Source organism: Medicago truncatula, chromosome 4 (assembly GCF_003473485.1).
Source record: "Medicago truncatula cultivar Jemalong A17 chromosome 4, MtrunA17r5.0-ANR, whole genome shotgun sequence".
Classification (NCBI taxonomy): domain Eukaryota; kingdom Viridiplantae; phylum Streptophyta; class Magnoliopsida; order Fabales; family Fabaceae; genus Medicago; species Medicago truncatula.
Window position 1 is genome coordinate 1,091,292 of NC_053045.1, and position 18,959 is coordinate 1,110,250.

An 18,959-nucleotide genomic window follows, 5' to 3' on the forward strand; every position below is an offset into this window, starting at 1 on the left:
GAAATTTTGGCATTTTTGGTTGAGAGGGAGGCAACAACAGGGGAAACCCAAATATATCAAACATTTGTGTTTCAAAATTTCTCACAATACCAAAAACGTGCCTATAGGCAATGTGACCATACTCAATATTTTTTGTTAACATATATAAATAAATATGTCAAATGGCAGATTGATGGAATATGCATCTTAAAAGAACATACCTATAATTAACCTATCTCCATTGATCAATCATAAATTCAAGTAAAAAAAATAGAATAAAATGAAAATACCTAATGCATGACCAAACAAAAACAAATGATTTAGTTGCTATATATAAATTTCACAGCAAATCATCTGATAGCATAAGATAAACAGATTTAAGGATTACCTCAACCGTCGAAATCAATACGTCACCAAAATGGATCGGCCACCGCAAATCAGAGAAATGGTCTCCAAAATTCATTACGATGCAGGTATCAAATTCAGAGAAAAAGTGAAATTTTAGAAATCAAATTCAGAGAATTGGATTTTATCTATTTAATTGAGCATCAATTAGAGGTTCAGAGAAAAGAAGAAAGAAGGTAACTTACATGGTGGAAAGGTGGTAGTCCGGTGGATGAAGATTCTGTCACTTAGGAAGAAAATGCGAGAAGCGGTGCAAGAGAGAAGAGAGACTGGATACGGGATGAAGGCCTTGGAGAAACAGAGGGTAGAGAGTGATGCATAGAAAACACGCTCCAATTTAATGTGGCTGGGAAGTTCGGTAGTTAGAGTAAACCAATGTGAAGGCTACCGAGGAAGGAATGGGGAATTCAAATTTCACACATTGAAAATAACCTAGATAACATACCACTGTGTACATTGAAAAAAGACCAAATAATAACAACTGTTTTGTTTTCCCATAGATGTGTTTCATTTTTCAAAGAGAATGATTTGATCTAACGGCTGATGTGCTAATCTTCCTAATTACAATGATCTAACAGTCAGGATAAAATGGAGCCAAAAAAGTAGGGTTAGAGGTTGGCAATTAGGGTTTGCATGTTTGCAACCATTAGATATAAAGGATGTTTGCATGTTAATTTTGTTAGAACTTTTATGCTTCTTTTAAACAAGTTGTTAAAATGCTACTTTAAAATAGAATTCAATCAACTTTTTTTTTCAAGTTCGTTGAGCTCGTAAGAGAAAAATGAATGAAATTACTTATTTAATATGAGATATCTTTTTACTCTCGAAAAGAGATATTAACCTCGTTGTTTGAATATTCAACCAGATATTTTGTCATAGGAAAACCCAATATGCCTCTCATGGGGAAAGATATGACCTTTATAATGCTGCATGCTAACTTAGCAGTTGAAAACCTTGAAAAGCTAGTATCCTTAGTTAACCATGATTGTTGTGTTAGAAAATCCTATAACCATGAGGTTTCCAAGAAGTAACTCAATGTTTCAGCATTCTATTAGGTGCAAACCTTTATTTCAACCTAGTCAAATCCCTTAACCAATCTTTTACCTCTAAGATCTAAAAACCATTTTTATTACTTTGTCTATTCACCAAACTTTAATTTGATTGTTAAAACGTTAAATTATTTATTTTATTTTCGCACAAACAAGTTGTTTGTTTGGAAAGAAGTTGAAGTAATAACTCTACAATCCCTCTGGATACAAACTTTTTATACTATAATTTGAGGCATTATATATTTTGCACTTATCTCTGCGTGTATTATATTTCACATTCCGTTACTTTTCTTGACTTACCAACCCTTTTTGCATTGACATGGTGTTCTAATACCATCAATAAATTTCTTATCCATAAACTTTAGCTCAACTCACCAATTTCCTCATTTTCCTCACGATTTCTAGTTCATTACTTAAGAAAGGAAAAACAAATAAAATATAGTGAAACGCAACTAAAAATTAATGAAAATACTAATTTATTAAATAAAATAAGGCCATAAAAATATGTAAATTTTAGGCCTATCCCCATGATTGAACTATTGTTTGTCCTCAAGCAATTGCTTATGTAGGAAGATTTAGGAAACGAACACCAAAACCAAGGGATCAACAACCTAGATCTCGCATGATCACTCATTTGTAAGTAGCGTGATTTGATTCCACACAATTTTTCATCAAAAACTATGTTCTACCATAAGCTTTACCAAAACATTTATCTTCATTACATCTCTTGTGAAAGCAAGCATGCTTCAAAAGATGGTTTTCACGGGTTGTAATGTGGAAAAAAAATGTAAGATAGGATAAGCAAATTTTTACTTTGCATTAGATTGTTTCATTTTGTGGTGTGTATACCACTTGAGATTTTACATCTCTTTTCATCATTTTCATTTTCTTCTAATCATACATTTTTTTTCTTTCCCTTTTCTTTTTCTTTAGATTGTTTCATTTTTTCCTAGAAATATCAAGGGAAAATACAATTTTTCTTTTTCTTTTTGAGCTCAAGAGACATATTTTTCTTCATTTCACGTTTAGGGGCTTTATCCATACTATAAAAGGTATCAAAAATTGATCAAATTTCATGACAAAAATGGGGACCGTAGATTTTTTCATTGTAAAGCTCAATAAAAGAGATTAAACTTGAATACTAACACGGTTATTGTAAGTAAGGGTGTTCACAAATCTCGGATAATCGATTTGTTCAACTCGATGACCCAAATCAATCCAATCCAAATTATATTTGAAATCGTTCGGATCCAATCTAAACCAACCTGTTCAATTTTGAAGTTGTTGTTTGGTGCAGGTAACAGGTTTATGATTTCAAATTCGTGAATCTACAAATCCAACCTATTCAAAATAAATATGATTTTGTTTATTAAAGATTATGATTTTATATGTTGATTTTAACGTGTTTCAATTTAATTCAAGTGTAAAGAAATTTAGTTGTGGAATTTAGTCTAACTGTTGAATTTTCTATGAAAATAATATTATTTAATTATGTTTTCTTTGAATTTTTTAAATATTTCCCATTGACCCATGACCCAACTCAAACCATCTTGTTCGTCGACACGTTGGTTGGTTTCAGTTTGGTGCATGGTAGAACAACTTGGGCATGGTGCATTTTTAACCCATGACCCAATTAAAAGTTATGAACTAACTTGGGCATGGTGCATTTTTAACTTGTGCACGTTAAAAGAACATTTGTTTTATGAAAATGTTTTTGGTTGCGTAAAACTATTTTTTTTGCATGTGTATTTAACCAAACCTAGTTTTGCAGACATTTTTTTTTTTTAAATATGCAAATTTTGTGTATGATGTACGTCGCAAACTAATTGTAAATGAATCGTTTTTATGGAGAGATTTTTTTTTTTGGGGGGTGGGTGGGTGGATGTGAGTGGGATAAGCATAACTAATTTCTCAATATAATATTTAATTTATTAAGTTATTGGATGTAAATTGTTTAATTCAACATTTTGAGTAATATTTTGACAATAGCTGATGTTATGACAGAAGCATCATGCATAACATTGTTCTCAGTAGTAAGTGGTGATTTCCCTGAGAATATTTGACTCTCACAATCGTCAGCCTCATTAGCAGCATCATTTGCAAGTTCTTCTGCAAGTTTAGGGTTTCCTTTTTGCAAAGCTGAAATGGCAGTAGAAACATTATATATTATAATTGTATTGTATTCAATAGCACGTGTTTTAAGTGCAAATTCTTGACGAGGAGTACTCCCTGGAATAAGTTGAAGGATTTTCTTTAAGGTAGTGTTTGCTTTGGTATTTATTACATTAACCATGATTCGTGCTAAACCATTGACTTCTGCAGTAGGTGCTTTAGGGTCAGCATTAAGGTATTGAACATAAAATTTCTACTATGTTTTGAAATATGGTGTGTCCTTTGGCTTTTGTACTAACTGGCTTATTTTTTCATAATTAATGAGGTTGAAATTATTAATTTTGGTCAACTTTTTTCACTGACAAATTCATAGTATTTATCTATAATATCTAATCAACACTTCTCATATCTACATCTACGGTATCTGGTTAACATTTTCCTTTTAATATTTGTGTTGAATTGACCAAATAACATATTTTAAAACATATGGTTGTTAACTAGCAAAAGTACATAGATTAATGTATCAGTTTAACCATATCACTTAATTGTATATCTAATTTATCGCATTTTGTTCTAATTTTTTTTTCTGTATACCACAAAAAAATATATTTACAAATAAGATCTAAATAAGTTTTATTTTATAATGCTCGGTTTTGTTTCTATTGTTACTATTGCAATGAGATTTCACTTATATTTTTTTAATTAAATAGTATGAACAAGAAAATTGTGACCTTTTTCTATGAAAGAAGAAAAACAAAATTTGATAATAATGTATGAACAAAAAACTTTTTTTAGAGGTATTTAGGGGAAAAAATTATTTAGCTTTATAGTTTATTTAATTTTAAAAACTACTTTTTTTTTTTATAGAAATATTGCGCGTTATGGGCAGGTAGAGGGACGCTTATGTGTTGAGAGGGGTGATGGGTCGGTATGGTGGCAGACTATGAGAAATATTAGAGAGGGAGTAGGACACGTGGATGGAGGGTGACTGAGAGATAATATTAGTCGGAAGGTGGGTAATGAGAATTTTACTTTGTTTTGGTTAGATCTCTGGTTGGATGGTACACCCATGAATGATAGTTTCAGAAGAATTTACGAGTTACCCGACAATAAGTTGGTGATTGTGGAGGATATGTTTTCTATGGGGTGGGGTGTGAATGGTGAGGCGTGCAAGTGTCGTAGGAGGTTACTCGTTTGGGAGGAAGAGTTGTTGTGGGAGTGCGTTAATCGTCCAACTTCAGTAGTTTTGCAGTCTGGGTCAGCTGATCATTGGATTTGACATTTGCATTCATCCCATTGCTATTTTGGTGGGATTGCTTACAACAAACTGACAGAGGTGGACATCAACCAGCACCAAAATCATCATAAATTTGTCATGAGGTGCAACCCTCTTAAGATATCTATTTTTGTTTGGAGACTTTTGCGTAGTAAAGTGTTGACAAAGGAAATTTATTGCGAAGGCGCATCATAGAAGCTGCTGAGCAGGGATGCACGGCGAATTGTGGTGAGAACGTGGATATTGACCATCTTTTTGTTAAATGTGATTTTTATGGTAGACCTTGGTATTTCTGGTTGCCTTGCTTTTTCTATTGTCTATAATGGCAGGGTCCTAGTGCATATATACCAGTTTGGTACTTAGAGGATTTTTGCATAAGGTTCAATGCTCCCTTAACATTATTTGACTTTCTATTGCTTAGAACATTTGGAAGGACCGTAACAGACCTATTTTTCATCAAAAAGAGAAAAATTTGTAGACTCTTTGTGAAAGGGTATAGCTTCGGTCATATTGGTGGTTTGAGTCAAAGTATGTTTTATTCAATTTTGACTACCAATTATGGAGGCTAAATCCCATTTTCTATTAAACTATAGTTACCTAACTTGTTTTATTTTTACTCTCTTCCTAGCATTTACTATGCTGTACTCTATTCTTTGTTACTCCTACTTCTTTCGGTACACCTTCTGTTGAGGGGGTTTGATTTAGTTTTTCAATATTGGTTTCCTTTTGGTCTTTAAAAAAAAAAAAACATTTTACAAAATTTGATAATTATTATTTAACTCTATAATAATTTATTTTTTTTAAATATAAATAAGTAGTAGTAAAAGTGTTTAGAAAATTTCAACAAAATGTTAGGGCTGGTTTAATAGAGTAGGAAGAATCAATTGAGAGAGAGAGAGAGGTGTGTGAAGGAAAAATGAGCAACGAAGCAAAAGCAAAAGTGAAGAGCGGCGATGGTGGATTTAGATCAAGGTTGAATCAAATTCTGTATAGCGGTGAAAAGAAGCATGTTTTCGCTGGCTTAGTTCTCATCACTGCCGTTTTTTCTGTACCATGGTTTCTTATGAACAGAGGTTCGTTCCTTTCAAATTTCAACTTTTTTGTTATTGTCAATTTTTTTAAATTGGTTTCAAAGTTCTTATCTTTAGCTTTATATCAATAATGGGTTGTTTCTTTCTCTTTCTTTCACTGATGTTTGCAACATTTTAGTATATCAGTGATTGTGTTATGTGTAGAACTCATCATTATTAACAAGTAAACCACCAAATTGGTAGTTGTTCTAAAATAAGTCTTTTGAGATTATGAATATTTCAAAAAGGTATGTTACTAAGTCAAATTTTACTCGCGACGAAATTGATAGTAAGTGGCTAAATATAAGGACCAAATTGATAGGAAGTTGTTGAACCATTGGACTTAATAAACTCAGGGGTTGGCCTGGTGGTGAAGGCTTGAGACCTAGGAGTGTGCTCCTCTCTAGTTCTCAGCTTCGAATTCTTTAGGTGCCTATAATTTTTGTGTTAGGTCAGTCCATACAAAGTTTTGCTCTGACTTCAATTTTTGCCCCTGCTAGTGGACGGTGGGATTGATCCCGGATTAGTCTGTCATTGAGTTGGATACTGAGTTTCCAAAAAAATTAAAAGGACTTAATTGATAGTAAGTGGTTAAATATAGGGGGCAACTTGACAGTTTATTAGAGTCAGAGACCATTTTGAAATATTTACAATCTTATGACCTATTTCAGAGCGCCCTACAACGTCATGGACGAATTTAGTGGTTTACTCCATTATTAATTTTGTAGTAGGAAAACAATTCAAGTTCCTAGATAAGGCCTTTCAGTAGTTTATAAAGAGTTACATCATCATTTTACAAACTGGTTTTATAAGGATGAGTCAAACTAATGTAAAAAGTCAATATGATATTAGAGTCTATCAATCTATAAAGTACAGATACGGGCACGAATACGACACGGACACACTGACACCACTAATAATTTGAGAAAATCACATAATGTGTCGCCGGGACACATCTAATCTGAGGAGTGTATGTGCTTCATAGAGTGAGACCACCCATTAAATTATCCTCCCACCAAGCCTAATAGTGTTCGACATGAGAGTGGATTGCAAAAAAAATCCATGTCTCTCATAACCTGTTTTGTAAGGATGAATTAAACTCGGTGTAAAACCTAATATGCTATTATAAAGAAAACATAACATGTTAAGTACATTTAGGGTCTCTTGCTTAGTTGAATTATTATGTAAAAGTGGTTGCATATGTTCATCAGATATACAATTTTTGTCTTATTAAATCTGAATGTATGTATCCCCTCTGCAAGTTTGCAACTGCTTTAATTGGGCTTTATATTTGGTGAAATTAACTAGACTTTGGGGGTGCGTTTGAAGTTCTTTGTTTACAACTTATTTGTACTTATCTAGTTATCTTATGGCATTAGCATTTGCGTAAGTGTTTAGGCGAGCATATAAAAATAGCTTATGAGATGTCTATTAGGCCCTGTATAGAGAAACAACTTAATTAAGTGTTTATAGAATCATAAGCGTTTATCATAGAATTGCTTTGTATATTACTATAAGAAAAGATATAATAAAGTTGGAATGTTGTCATCTAAGCTTTAAGCTATTTTCATAAACATAAACTACCCTCGAGAGTTTAGAAAATAAGCTTAAAACTGTTTATGGACATGTCATAAGCTGTTTCTAGAAGTTCTCCCAAACCCAAACTGTTTCACAAGTGTTTATGCCAGTAGATAAGCTCAAATAAGCCAATTCAAAAGGGCTCTTAGTTGTTATCAGGTAATTTCATCAATCTCTTCAAGATAGCGTATAACTAGAACCTTGACTAAGCGTTAATGAAGTTCTTCAGAAAATCCCAGTTTAGCTCTTCCTTTGCTCGATACCTTTCACCAGTTTTCCAGTTGAGGTTTTTGATGGTATTGTATTGCTCAAGTGCTTTCCCTCTTGCCTCAAAAATCACTTTTAATCAAAGAAAAGCAATTATCTTTGGCTGTTCAAAGTCAAAATTGTTTTTCCTCCAAAAAATGTTGCTTAAAAAATTGGGTTGAGAATAACAAATAACAATTGCCAAGCCTTTTTCAATGTGTGTTGGTTCAAGGATAAGCGCTATTATCTGTAAATCTCTCTTACTGGTTTGGCCTATAGTTTTACTTGGTCTCGTTCTGCCTCTAACTACTGGAGCGTCCTTCATTATGTCAACCCTCTTTATCGGCGCTTCAGCATGTCTTCTTTATGCATGCACGGAGTTGAGGATTCCATATTAAATTTACTTTAATCTGGATTTTACCATTGACATTTCCAGATACAAATCACTTCAAATTTACTTTTAACCAAAACCAACTTTGCTAAATCTAAATCATTTAAATTCAAGTTTGCAAACACTCACTCACCCATGCACTAAGACCTGTTGTGAGGAAAAAAGATGGGATAAAGAGGAGGAAAAGGATCCTTGTTTAAAAAATTGTATTTCATATAATTAGCTCCTCTCTCTATCTTGTCTTTTTTCAGTGGCAATCAAAATTTGTCTGTCAAAAGAAAGCCGCACTCTATGGGGATGAATCAGAGTTCAATTCCTTGAGAAAACAATTGTTATGAGGGTCTCCTAAATGCATAAATGCATGAAAACAGAGAAAGAAAGAAAAAACTTGAGGGGAAACCCTGGTCAAAGATCCCAAAAAAATGGAACACATCAACATTCTATGACACAACTGTAGAACTGTCCTGGCCAATATGAATTTTATCCATCCTGTTATTGTATGTTTTTATCATTTAAAATCTATACTTCTTAAATATTCACAGCAGTACCATCGGTGATGCTTTCTTTTGACTTGGTTTCTTTGACACTGATCATTCTAAAAGGTTTTATGTTAAATACTATTTCCACTTTCCTTCATCTGTGTTTGGGCAAGCGTTGATCAATGGTTTGTATGAACTTGATTTTGTAAAATTGAATTGGTTAAATCAGAGTTTGAAATGAAGTGATTTGGACAGCATAAGAAACAATAGGAAGGATATGATAGATGTGGTTAGGAAATAATTAGCAACAGAATTTTATAATGGGAATTATTAGGGATTTAATAGCAGTTACAAGGCAGTTAGGATTTGAAAAGAGCTTCTACAATTATTATTAGTACTCAATCTGTCTCATGCAGAATTCTTAAGAAAATCATTTAGTGTACTAATTTCTATGAAAAAATTAGCTCCATTGACTACAATGCCTTTATTAATAAAGTAGTTAGTGGAGTAGTTAGATGAACCTAGATACAATAAATGAAGGTGTCAGTGGAAAAAGAGAATTAATGCCTTAGTAGTATTCTAAAATGACATAAACAAATATTCCAAATATGAGACAGATTGAGTTGTATATTTGATAGAGTGAGTTGTATATTTGATAGTAGGGTTTGAAACTAAGCAGAGAGGTTGTTCCTGTTCTGTACTTTGGACAGAGAATACTCTCTGTACAGCTGCATTGTTGTTCTATCATTATTCGATCCTATTTTTTATCTATTTAAATTGGTGTTCTATAATCCTATTTGGTGTGCTATAAACCGAGATTTGGAGACAATGAATTTTGAATCAAAATATCCAAACATCAAGCAAACTTAACGTAATTTTGAATTTCCAAACCGGTATCCATTTATACATTTCATTTAGTTACTTAATCTGTGGAGCTTATGTTTCCTTGCAGGATCAAAACACCAATCTCATCAAGATTACTTGGAAAAAGCTGATAAAGCAAGGAGCGAAAGACTCTCATCCAGTCCTGCTTCTTCCAAATGATTTCGAAAAGCATTTTATTAAAGAGCACAGTTTTTCAGTAACTTTAGATTTAAAAAGATTAGATATGTTTGCTGGATGTCCCTTTCCTTCGAATTTTTTCGGTGGGATGGAGGTCCATCTTTCTCAAGTCGTTGTACTTTGCTTCTAAATCAATCTTTTAATGAAAAACTAAACGATGTTAGATAGTTTGATATAATAAATTTTCCCTATATGATAAAAATTGTTGCATATGATTTGGTTGTTTAAAGCATAGTAGCAGGACAGGGAACTTCTCACTTATATGTGTATGAAAGTGCAACTTGTCCATCATATGCATTAGTGATCATTTTTTTGTAATGTTTGTAGTAGAACATACTCTGTTTCTGTCATGGTTGTTGAAAATGGTGATATAGTTGGTCTCAAGCTGGATAATAGAACACTTCATATTATGCTTCAACAGGTAATAATGCTATATAAATTTAATCAAATCTTTTTATCATTGAATAATGACATATTGCTGTTTGTAGGGCATACAAAAGTTCTATAGTAGTGTTAATTTTAGATGGAGTTCCCTTTGCAACTGTGCATTGTTGATAAAAGTAGAAACTTGAACTTGAAGTGCCCTGTTTAGTAGCTTGCGGCGTCTTGCGCCAATTAGGCTTTAGAAGTTTAAAGTGGCAAAACTTAGGGAGGCTCTTTTCAGTGGCAGAACTTGAATGAGACCAGAGTTGCAGATCATGTTAGAAAGTGCAAACATGGTCTAAATTTGCTGTGAGGTAGCAATTGATTAACCATAGTGAACAGTAACACCACAAATTCAGCCTTAGAAAACATCACAGGCACTAGGAAGTGTAATACATCAATTGAACTATTTAGCTTTAGAATTGGGATTTACCAGAAAAGAAAGCTTTAGTATTGGGAAAGAGAGCTGCTACTTTGAGCTCGGCTGTCTGTGGCGCATGGCAGCGCCCAAGACTTTCACCACCCTTCCACCCATGCCTTTAGTACCAAGCTTTGTGATCTCCCTTCCACACTCTGCCACAATCCACCACTACATCTAAAATTTAAATCCTTGACCTCAGCTCCACCACACTACTAAAGCCTCCAATGATTAACACACAACTCCTACTTGAATGCCCACCCCTCACTGCCATAGTTTCTTCTCTGGTGGAGCACCCCAACCTTGCCCACCACCCCTACATGTGACTCCCATTGTTGCTCCTGCACTTTCAGAAATGAGTCTGAACCACCCTTTTCCGAACCCACTGGCCTTTTGTGACTTGATGGTCTAATATGTATGTGTTTGACGGTGTTTTGTATACAATACTAATCTTGATGGCTGCCAACTTTAACTTCCTCTCCACCTTACAAATGCTTTCAAGCATATAGTTAGTTTAGTGACACTGACCATAGTCAATTATGCCTGCACAGACCAAAATAATTCATAACCAGATGCTAATAAAGAATGTGGATATTTTTCTTTCTTTCTTGGCCATTGACTATGATCGTGGAAGAAATTGGTTTGGTTGTTTATATTTAGATATTGGCTTGGTGATGCTTTGCTAGCTTTGCATTTTCTATGTTGTGCAATTTTATTTTATTTTTTGCATAAACCAACAAAATGCATCGACATAAAAACTATTTACATCAAAAGATGTGCAGCAAATAAAAGATGCAGATGCCATCAACAACCAAAATAAAAAGCAAGCTTACAAACAATAGAGCCTAAGCAAACAAAACAAAAATCAAACCACCAATATTCCTTACACCTATGACTATGAGGATGAGTTATTTGTGTACTTGGCTTGTTTAGTTATTTGTGTTGGTTTTAAATAGATGGAGAATATCCTAACACAAATTCATTCAATTTGGATGAACCAATCTTATTTTAGTTTTTTATATTTCATAATGACCAATCTTAATTTTAGTTATTGAATGACGAAGGTTACCTTAAAAATAAAACAAAATAAGGGTCAGCGTACTTAAATTAAAGACTAATATTATTATGCTTTACGATAGCTTATAAAAAAATTCAACAAAAATTTCAAAGGGAATGATCAATCATTGTGCTCAAGGGGCAGCTTCACTATTTGGATAATAATTTTATATGATGTCAACTTTCCTAGTGACTTGTTAAACTAGAGGTCAATATTCCTATGCTTTCAAAAATTTCAAAGGAAATGATCAATCAATTTCTTCAAGAAAAGTATCAATATTCCTATGATTTCATGTAGTTAAGTTTATTGAAGGCATCAAAGAACATCATCACAATCAATTTAAGTTATTATGACATTACAACCAATGACATATTAGCCTCTAGTTTATAAGATTTCATTTGGATAAAGATTAGAAACAGTGGACACATTTTTGCAAGAAACTTTTATTTGCATTGAACAATAATAAAAAAAAGCCAAATATCCTAAAATTCAATTATGTTGAGGAAATATGACATACATTAACTTGGACTATATGTACAAAGAGCACCAACCAAATTTGGATGGGGGACAAGTAGTAAGTAGGTAATATACATACATATGATTGAAAGACTAATATTATTATTAATTTATTAATAATTTACAATTCATAAACTTTTTTAAATGTAAGGATTAATATGAGAAGAGTAGTCACGGATTCCTGCTCCTTCCCAACCCATCCATTCTTCCCAATAGCCCCAATCTGGATCATTCATTCCTCTAAATGACTCATCATTGTTCTCATTATATGTGGTAGTGGTCTCATAAGTTTCTATCACATTTTCTCTCAAATTGGACATCACAATCTACAATCACCAATATAAGCAACAATGAAATTTCAATTAGGTAATCGTCATATAAAAAGATAAAATCAAATAAATCATAAAACTATGGTCCCATAAAGGAAGATAAAAACAAACATCTATGTTTTTATTTGTATTTGAGAGATGATCATTTCATTCAAATAATAATGTCATAATTCAATAATTGTATATCAAATTTGGTCTCAACTGTTGCTACATAAACATTAAAAAACTGGATTTGGATTCATGTAGATGTGTGACACAATTATTGATCTTTGTTGTTTTATTTTAAATCAATGGTGAAGTTTGCTTCATAGTAAAGATCTTGTGAACCGATTGATCTTAAATCTCCAATATCCATATATTAAAGGATCTAAAAATAGTAATCAACCCAAACAATTATAACAATTAAATTAACTATGCAATAAAAATTAAGGATAGTTAAGAGAAATTTTAGGAAAACTCACATCATAAGCCTCATTGATCAAGTGAAACTGCACCCCACAATCTCTTCCTTTGCACACATCAGGATGGTACTGAAACACCGCCAAAAAAACACCAAATAATCAACATTAATAATACAAATCAAATTAACCAAAATCAAGATTTCAAATCCAAATTCATAAATCAAATTAGAGAAAAAAAAAACAAAAGATAGAATCAAACCTGCAAAGCAAGTTGTCTAAAAGCCTTTCTAACATCAGATTCAGAAGCACCAGGTTGAATTCTTAAAGTCTTATAAGGATCCATCACAGAAGAAGATTTAGATTTAGATTTAGATTTAGAGCAACAAACCCTAACTTTATTCATCTTATTTTGTTTCTTTTCCTTTCTACCAAATTGCATCCATGAAGATCCATTACCACCAATAACACCAACAGCAGTAGTAGCAGCCATTCTTAAAATCACAAATTCTCAAAAGCCCAAAAAAACCCTTTGTTATAAAGATCCAAACTTTGAAGTATTTAACAAAAATTAACAATGACCCAGAAGAGTTTTTGTTGTAAAGGACCAAACTTTAAGATAAGAACACAGATTCACAATGACCCAGAACAGGTTTGGTTACAAAGAACCAAACTTTGAGGTGGTTTTATTAAGGAAAGAAGATATTGTTTTTAGAATTGGAACAATGGGCACGGCAAGTTGATTTTGATTTTGATTTTGATGTGGAATCTGTCCAAATCAAAGAAAGGATGAATGAATGAGGAAAGTAAAGAAAGGGATTTGTATTTATAGAAATAGGAAAATAATTTACTAAATAAAAAATTATTTATTATGTGTGAAATTGGTTCTTATCCATTGATTGATGCAAACGTGACGTGGAATCTCGAGTGGAAAGAATCGTTATTGGGTTTTTATCTTATTGTCCTTTTTTTTAGGTTTTACTTGGTCTAAATTGGCAAGACTGTACTTTTGGATTTATTTGGATTTGGTTTATTTTTAGGGATATCGATTATGGTTATGGTATATCCTTTCTTACTATTTGGATTAGGTGCAATCGGATAGGGTGCAGTCAAACGTAGTCAATATCGAAAAATCGTCCGATCTTAATCGAGCGGATAGATAATTTAAGAAATTTAATTAATTTTTATATTATTATTTTTGAAACAATTATATAATATCAAATTATAAGGTTAAAATATGGATAGTGTGAATTTAATTATACGATCTTCAATTTATCGATTGCATGATCGCATGTGATAGGACACAAATTTGTTCGTTTTTGAACTTTGATTCTTGGTCCTTCAACTTCTCTCATTTTCGTCGAAAGAACAAGTTTCATCATTTGATTGATTTGACTTAAAAACTATACCACCTCTTTCTAACTAAAGAAAAGCTTTTATCCTATAGCACCTTCCTCCTCTGCCCTCAATCCAAACTCGTTCCTCTTCGATGTAGCCCAGACGATGGTGGTACCTTCAATCTTCACAACGACACCGCCTTCTTTACCAAACATGTCTCACGATTTGGTTGTAACATGTGAACTTCATTGTTGGTTTCGACGATATCGCAATAATTCTTTTGTCAATCCTGCCAGATTTGGTTTCCATTGTCTGTATCAATGGTTGAGGTGTTATGTGTGTGTTGGGTGCTTTGTTGCACAACCACAACAATCTTCATGCTGATGTGCGGTTTCATTCATCGTATCCTAAGATATTGGTTCAAATGTTCAAACATCAATGTGTTTTTGCAATTTGATTTCATTCTCACAAGAGACACAAATTTTAAGGTGAGTTTGCAAAAACAAACATCAATTAATATGGTTTGCCGATTTTGTCCGTTTCAAAACAGTTTCAACGGTTCTTTTTCGATTCAACCCAAGCAACAGTTCTTTGCCTATAACATATCTGACAACATGCCCGATTCGTAGCTCAAGTGATGGTTTTCATCTGATTATTAATGACTTTGTTTGAGTGTTAAAGAAGAAAACGATAAAGAAAAAAAATAAATGTTTTTTTTTTTTTTTGTAACTTTAAGGTCTTTTTTTAGGTAGCAATTTTTTAATTCTTTAAAAAAATTCTTTTTTAATGACCTAACCTTTATTTAACATTAAGACTACGTTCATCATCATATATAAATAGACATTAACTCTCTATTTAATTGTCAAATTAAATAAAGGTCCAACATAATCTTTAATATATTTAACGTGGGGTCGCCTTCCCTTGGCAGTTTGGTGGAGGAGTCAATGTCGACGGTGAGTAAACAATTCAAAAACCGACGGCAGAGGAGGGCTATAGTATTTGGTTGGTGAAGAAAGAAAAAATACATGATCATGTTTAATCGGTGTCTACAGAATATTAGTTAAGGAAAGAAAAATAATTTTTTAACTTTAATAAAGTTGAACATTTTACTTTTCACAATTTCCTAATGTAAAGTTTTTATATCAGTTTTTTTTAACTAGTGTCCGAAGTGCTAGCTAACATTTTCCAAAATTATATTATGTATAAGATCCACCATATGATCGTGAGGACTATATAAATCTATGTATAGTCAATATTATCCATGGTCAGATAACGAACGAAAGAGACAATACCTTTATTGGACATATGAAAGAGATAAATACCTAACTATAGTGGTTTATTACAAAAATGTTACTACATGATTAAAAGCTCTCTCCTCTATCCAGAAGTCCTAGTTCAACTGGCAAAATGCCGAAATTGTTAGGTCAGATGTCATGATCGGGGTTCGAACCCCGATACCTCCACTTGTGTGTGTAAGTTTATAATGGCTTTGCCATTTCGTCTATCTATCAAAAGAAAAAAAAAGCTCTTTGTTGGGGTCTTAAGGACATGTCTAAAGGTTATGATAAATTTGAATGAACTTTCATTTGAAAAATCTTGCAACTTATCTCTGTTGTAAAGACAACATCGTAATAGAGATGTACCGTCTCAAAATATCAACAAATAAAAGTAATATATTTGATTCAAAATTTGTATTAAATATATAAATTTATGTTAATCTATTTTTACTTATATTTTAGGACGGATGAAAATAAATGTTAGCTATATACTCCAGTTAAATTAATTAAAACTTAGTTAATCTAACCGTCTATATAAATTTTAAAGACAATGTACTATTATTTGATGTAACAATTCTTGATAGAACTGACAAATATGAGAAAATTGTGCGTAAAAAAGTGGAATGAAAATAATATTGATTATGAGAGTTTTGTTAAAGAAAAATGTTAATAAATATTTTAAGGACACTTGACAAAAATTTTATAAAAGAAATTCTACCTAAAATTTATCATTTTTCAATTTTTATGTTTATTAACATTGTTCTAAAGACATTTAGTAGCATGACCTTTTTGTTGAATTAAAACTAATATAGTTAATTAAATTAACTAACTCTTAACTAATGTAAAGTAACTAATATACAACAACATAACTCCTAATTAATCTAACTACAGTAGAAACTCTTTAAATTAATACTCGGTAAATTAATAAACTCTCTAAAATAATAAATTTGTCCGGTTCCGACTTGGGCCAGTGTAAAAAATTGAATAATTCGATAAAATAGTAAGATAATAATTTTTTGGGAGATCCCTTTATAATTTTCGGTCCCAAGAAAATCATAAATTAATAATTCATAGAAATTGAAAAAAAATATATTACACTTTGTTGAAATATGATTCAATAGTTGTTTGTTTTCCTTTAAAGTTCAAGTCTGTTTGGAGCTCATCTCTAACTTTTCTTATTGCATCCAATAGCTGAGGTGTTGTATTTTTGTATTGTATTATAAAGTTGTGAAGAGTGTTCGACGCCATAAGTGCTTCCTTTCGCGTAACAGGCTCCAAAGACACCGTATCATCTTCGTCGTCATCCTCTGCATTGTTCTCAATGATAGTACGCACAATATCTTCTAAACTCTGAATCTCCGAACATGCTTCATTTTCACCTGGGTAGTTCATTAGATTGTCGATATCCATCTTATTACGATAGCCACATTGATTGATCATAGTCTGGAGGTCTTGAGTTTCTTCATCAAAAGTGGATTCATCCAAATTTCCTACAACGTCACTAGCTGAACGAATTTTACAGTGTCGGAAGCAATTCGCTATTGTTTCTTTTCGAATATCTATCGTCCAAGCTGGGATTGCCAAATTGATAGCATCAAGGACATTTATCTTCCCTGGATCAGATTGTCCCACCTCATAACCTTCCAATATTTTGCGGTAAAACCTTCTACGGTAATGCATCTTGAAAGCTCTTATTATCCCAGCATCGCAAGGTTGAATCTTTGATGTCATGTTGGGTGGCAAGAAGAACAACTCAACGTTTCTTAGCCCTTCAATATTTCTTGGATGTGCTGGACAATTATCCACCACAAGTAGAACTCTTCTACCATGCATCATTTGGTCAAATGAACGAACATCTTTCATAGAGAATTGATCAATTTTCTCTCGAATCGATACCAATTTCTGCTCCATGTCTTGTACATCAACAGACCCACTCTCGCCAAAACGACGAAATGACTTTATGCCATGTCGGTGCTTGAATTTCCCAAGCCATCCTGTAGAGAAGTTAAAATCTGAATCATCATGAGGGTACAAGAGTTTCATTGTATCTCTTGCCTTCTACAAAATTAATTCTCCTGTGATATTCACACGTTCTTGATGCTGTAGAAACCACTCATAAACAACCTTCTCCATGTCAGGATATTTTGCTGGTTTGTGTCTTTTGATCTCCGCTCTTCCCTTTTCTATTTCAGCAGAGAGATAGTCATTTGACCGCTTAAGTGTGTTTGATATTGTTCCTTGACTAACTTTCAACTGAAATTTTCCCTCAAGCCATCTCTGCAAGTCTTTTTGTGTGCTTGCAGGATTATCTCTCTTGTACTCGCACAACTCCTTACGTATTTGATCTGACATAGTTGATTTTGCAACACCTTTTAGATGAGAAGCCATCTCGTGAGTGAGATATGGTTTGAATACTTTTAACACATTCATGTAATTTATATATGCCAAACTTGCTTAAGAATACATTGAACATTCCACTTGTTTACATTTACTATACACTTCAAAAGTCAAAAGTCATATTTCCAATGGATATGAATACAATATTTATTAATTTACATTGAGTCCCAAGATTTGGTGCAACGTAATTCTAAGAGACATAAACTAATTTGCCTTTTTGTTTGGTATGTACAATATAATTACTTAAAAACTCTTTAAATTAATAATTATTAATTTATCGATAAATTAATAACTCTCTAAATTAATAAATTTCTCCGGTCCCGACATTATTAATTTATAGAGTTTCTACTGTAATATATATCTAACTTTACATCTCTAATTGAGGAATTTTTTTTTTGAAGGGATCTCTAATTGAGGAATTGTTAGATTTTAAATCGAATTTTTATTTTCTATTAATTTATGTCATACTATTAGGATTAATAATTAAATGGCTCGTTGTCTTGCCGAATATGCAATTCTGAATGGGGAAAACGTGTGGATTGAAGAGTCTTATTGAATGTTTTTTTTTTTTTTTATCTGATTTAACTCTTTTGGCTTCTTAATCTTTCAATATATTCGTCTTTTGTTTAAAATAAAACACGTTTTTTTCTATAAAATAAAAATAACAATTCAAATTATTTCTCACCTACACTATTGATTCTTTTATATTCTTAAATACATATACACACGATACACATGGATATATTTTCTTTCTTTGTCGACGAGAGATACACATGGAGGTTGTATTTTGGCAGAAAAACTTCTCAAAAAGAAAAATTGTAGCAAAGTCTTTAGAATTTATGCAAGAATAAACCGATATTTATTCATTCAATTTAATAGAGTATATTGAATAAAATACATAACCTCACAACATCTAATTTTTTTTTTTTTGGCACTATCACAACATCTAAATTAATTCTTTCTAAAAAAAAATTTAAATTAATAGCATACAACAACAATTAAATCCGTACAAAATCCAAGTGATCTAAATATCAATGTCTTTGAATCTAGAATGTTGATGCTTAAATCATTGATTGAATCAATAATTGATTGAAACAATTCTTTTAATAAGAACAAAACGAACACATCAACAAGTAGAGAAATCATACAACACCTGACC

At 32.2% G+C, this 18,959-nt stretch overlaps 4 protein-coding genes across 4 annotated transcripts; 1 reads left to right on the forward strand and 3 right to left on the reverse strand.

The window, feature by feature from the left end:
- Window positions 1-3,387: 3,387 nt before the first annotated feature.
- Window positions 3,388-3,726, reverse strand: LOC11429330 (uncharacterized). Its single transcript, XM_003604219.1, has one exon. It carries the CDS (start codon window positions 3,724-3,726, stop codon window positions 3,388-3,390), a length of 339 nt encoding a protein of 112 aa, XP_003604267.1.
- A 1,933-nt stretch (window positions 3,727-5,659) lies between these two features.
- On the forward strand, window positions 5,660-10,031 carry LOC11429331 (uncharacterized). The gene is made up of 2 exons (XM_003604220.4): window positions 5,660-5,894; window positions 9,538-10,031. Exons 1-2 carry the CDS (start codon window positions 5,738-5,740, stop codon window positions 9,627-9,629), a joined length of 249 nt encoding a protein of 82 aa, XP_003604268.2. The 5' UTR covers window positions 5,660-5,737; the 3' UTR covers window positions 9,630-10,031.
- A 1,972-nt stretch (window positions 10,032-12,003) lies between these two features.
- Window positions 12,004-13,587, reverse strand: LOC11430211 (chaperone protein dnaJ 8, chloroplastic). The gene is made up of 3 exons (XM_003604221.4): window positions 13,051-13,587; window positions 12,852-12,920; window positions 12,004-12,387 (listed from the first exon to the last, which is right to left on the reverse strand). The coding sequence occupies exons 1-3, from the start codon at window positions 13,279-13,281 to the stop codon at window positions 12,202-12,204; spliced, it is 486 nt and encodes a 161-aa protein (XP_003604269.1). The 5' UTR covers window positions 13,282-13,587; the 3' UTR covers window positions 12,004-12,201.
- Window positions 13,588-15,516: 1,929 nt separating this feature from the next.
- Window positions 15,517-17,791, reverse strand: LOC112421298 (CENP-B homolog protein 2-like). Its single transcript, XM_039833574.1, has 3 exons — window positions 17,494-17,791; window positions 16,574-17,397; window positions 15,517-15,525 (listed from the first exon to the last, which is right to left on the reverse strand). Exons 1-3 carry the CDS (start codon window positions 17,789-17,791, stop codon window positions 15,517-15,519), a joined length of 1,131 nt encoding a protein of 376 aa, XP_039689508.1.
- Window positions 17,792-18,959: the final 1,168 nt, after the last annotated feature.

What these genes read in the sequence shown, in the direction of transcription:
- LOC11429330 (XM_003604219.1), bottom strand. Translation starts at nt 3,726, where the DNA reads ATGGTTAATGTAATAAATACCAAAGCAAACACTACCTTAAAGAAAATC.
- LOC11429331 (XM_003604220.4), top strand. Translation starts at nt 5,738, where the DNA reads ATGAGCAACGAAGCAAAAGCAAAAGTGAAGAGCGGCGATGGTGGATTT. An exon ending in ATGGTTTCTTATGAACAGAG is followed by an intron (nt 5,895 to 9,537) that starts GTTCGTTCCTTT and finishes GTTTCCTTGCAG; the next exon opens with GATCAAAACACCAATCTCAT.
- LOC112421298 (XM_039833574.1), bottom strand. Translation starts at nt 17,791, where the DNA reads ATGGCTTCTCATCTAAAAGGTGTTGCAAAATCAACTATGTCAGATCAA. An exon ending in GTTTCTACAGCATCAAGAAC is followed by an intron (nt 17,398 to 17,493) that starts GTGTGAATATCA and finishes ACTTCTCTACAG; the next exon opens with GATGGCTTGGGAAATTCAAG.
- LOC11430211 (XM_003604221.4), bottom strand. Translation starts at nt 13,281, where the DNA reads ATGGCTGCTACTACTGCTGTTGGTGTTATTGGTGGTAATGGATCTTCA. An exon ending in TTAGACAACTTGCTTTGCAG is followed by an intron (nt 12,921 to 13,050) that starts GTTTGATTCTAT and finishes GCGGTGTTTCAG; the next exon opens with TACCATCCTGATGTGTGCAA. An exon ending in TGATCAATGAGGCTTATGAT is followed by an intron (nt 12,388 to 12,851) that starts GTGAGTTTTCCT and finishes TGGTGATTGTAG; the next exon opens with ATTGTGATGTCCAATTTGAG.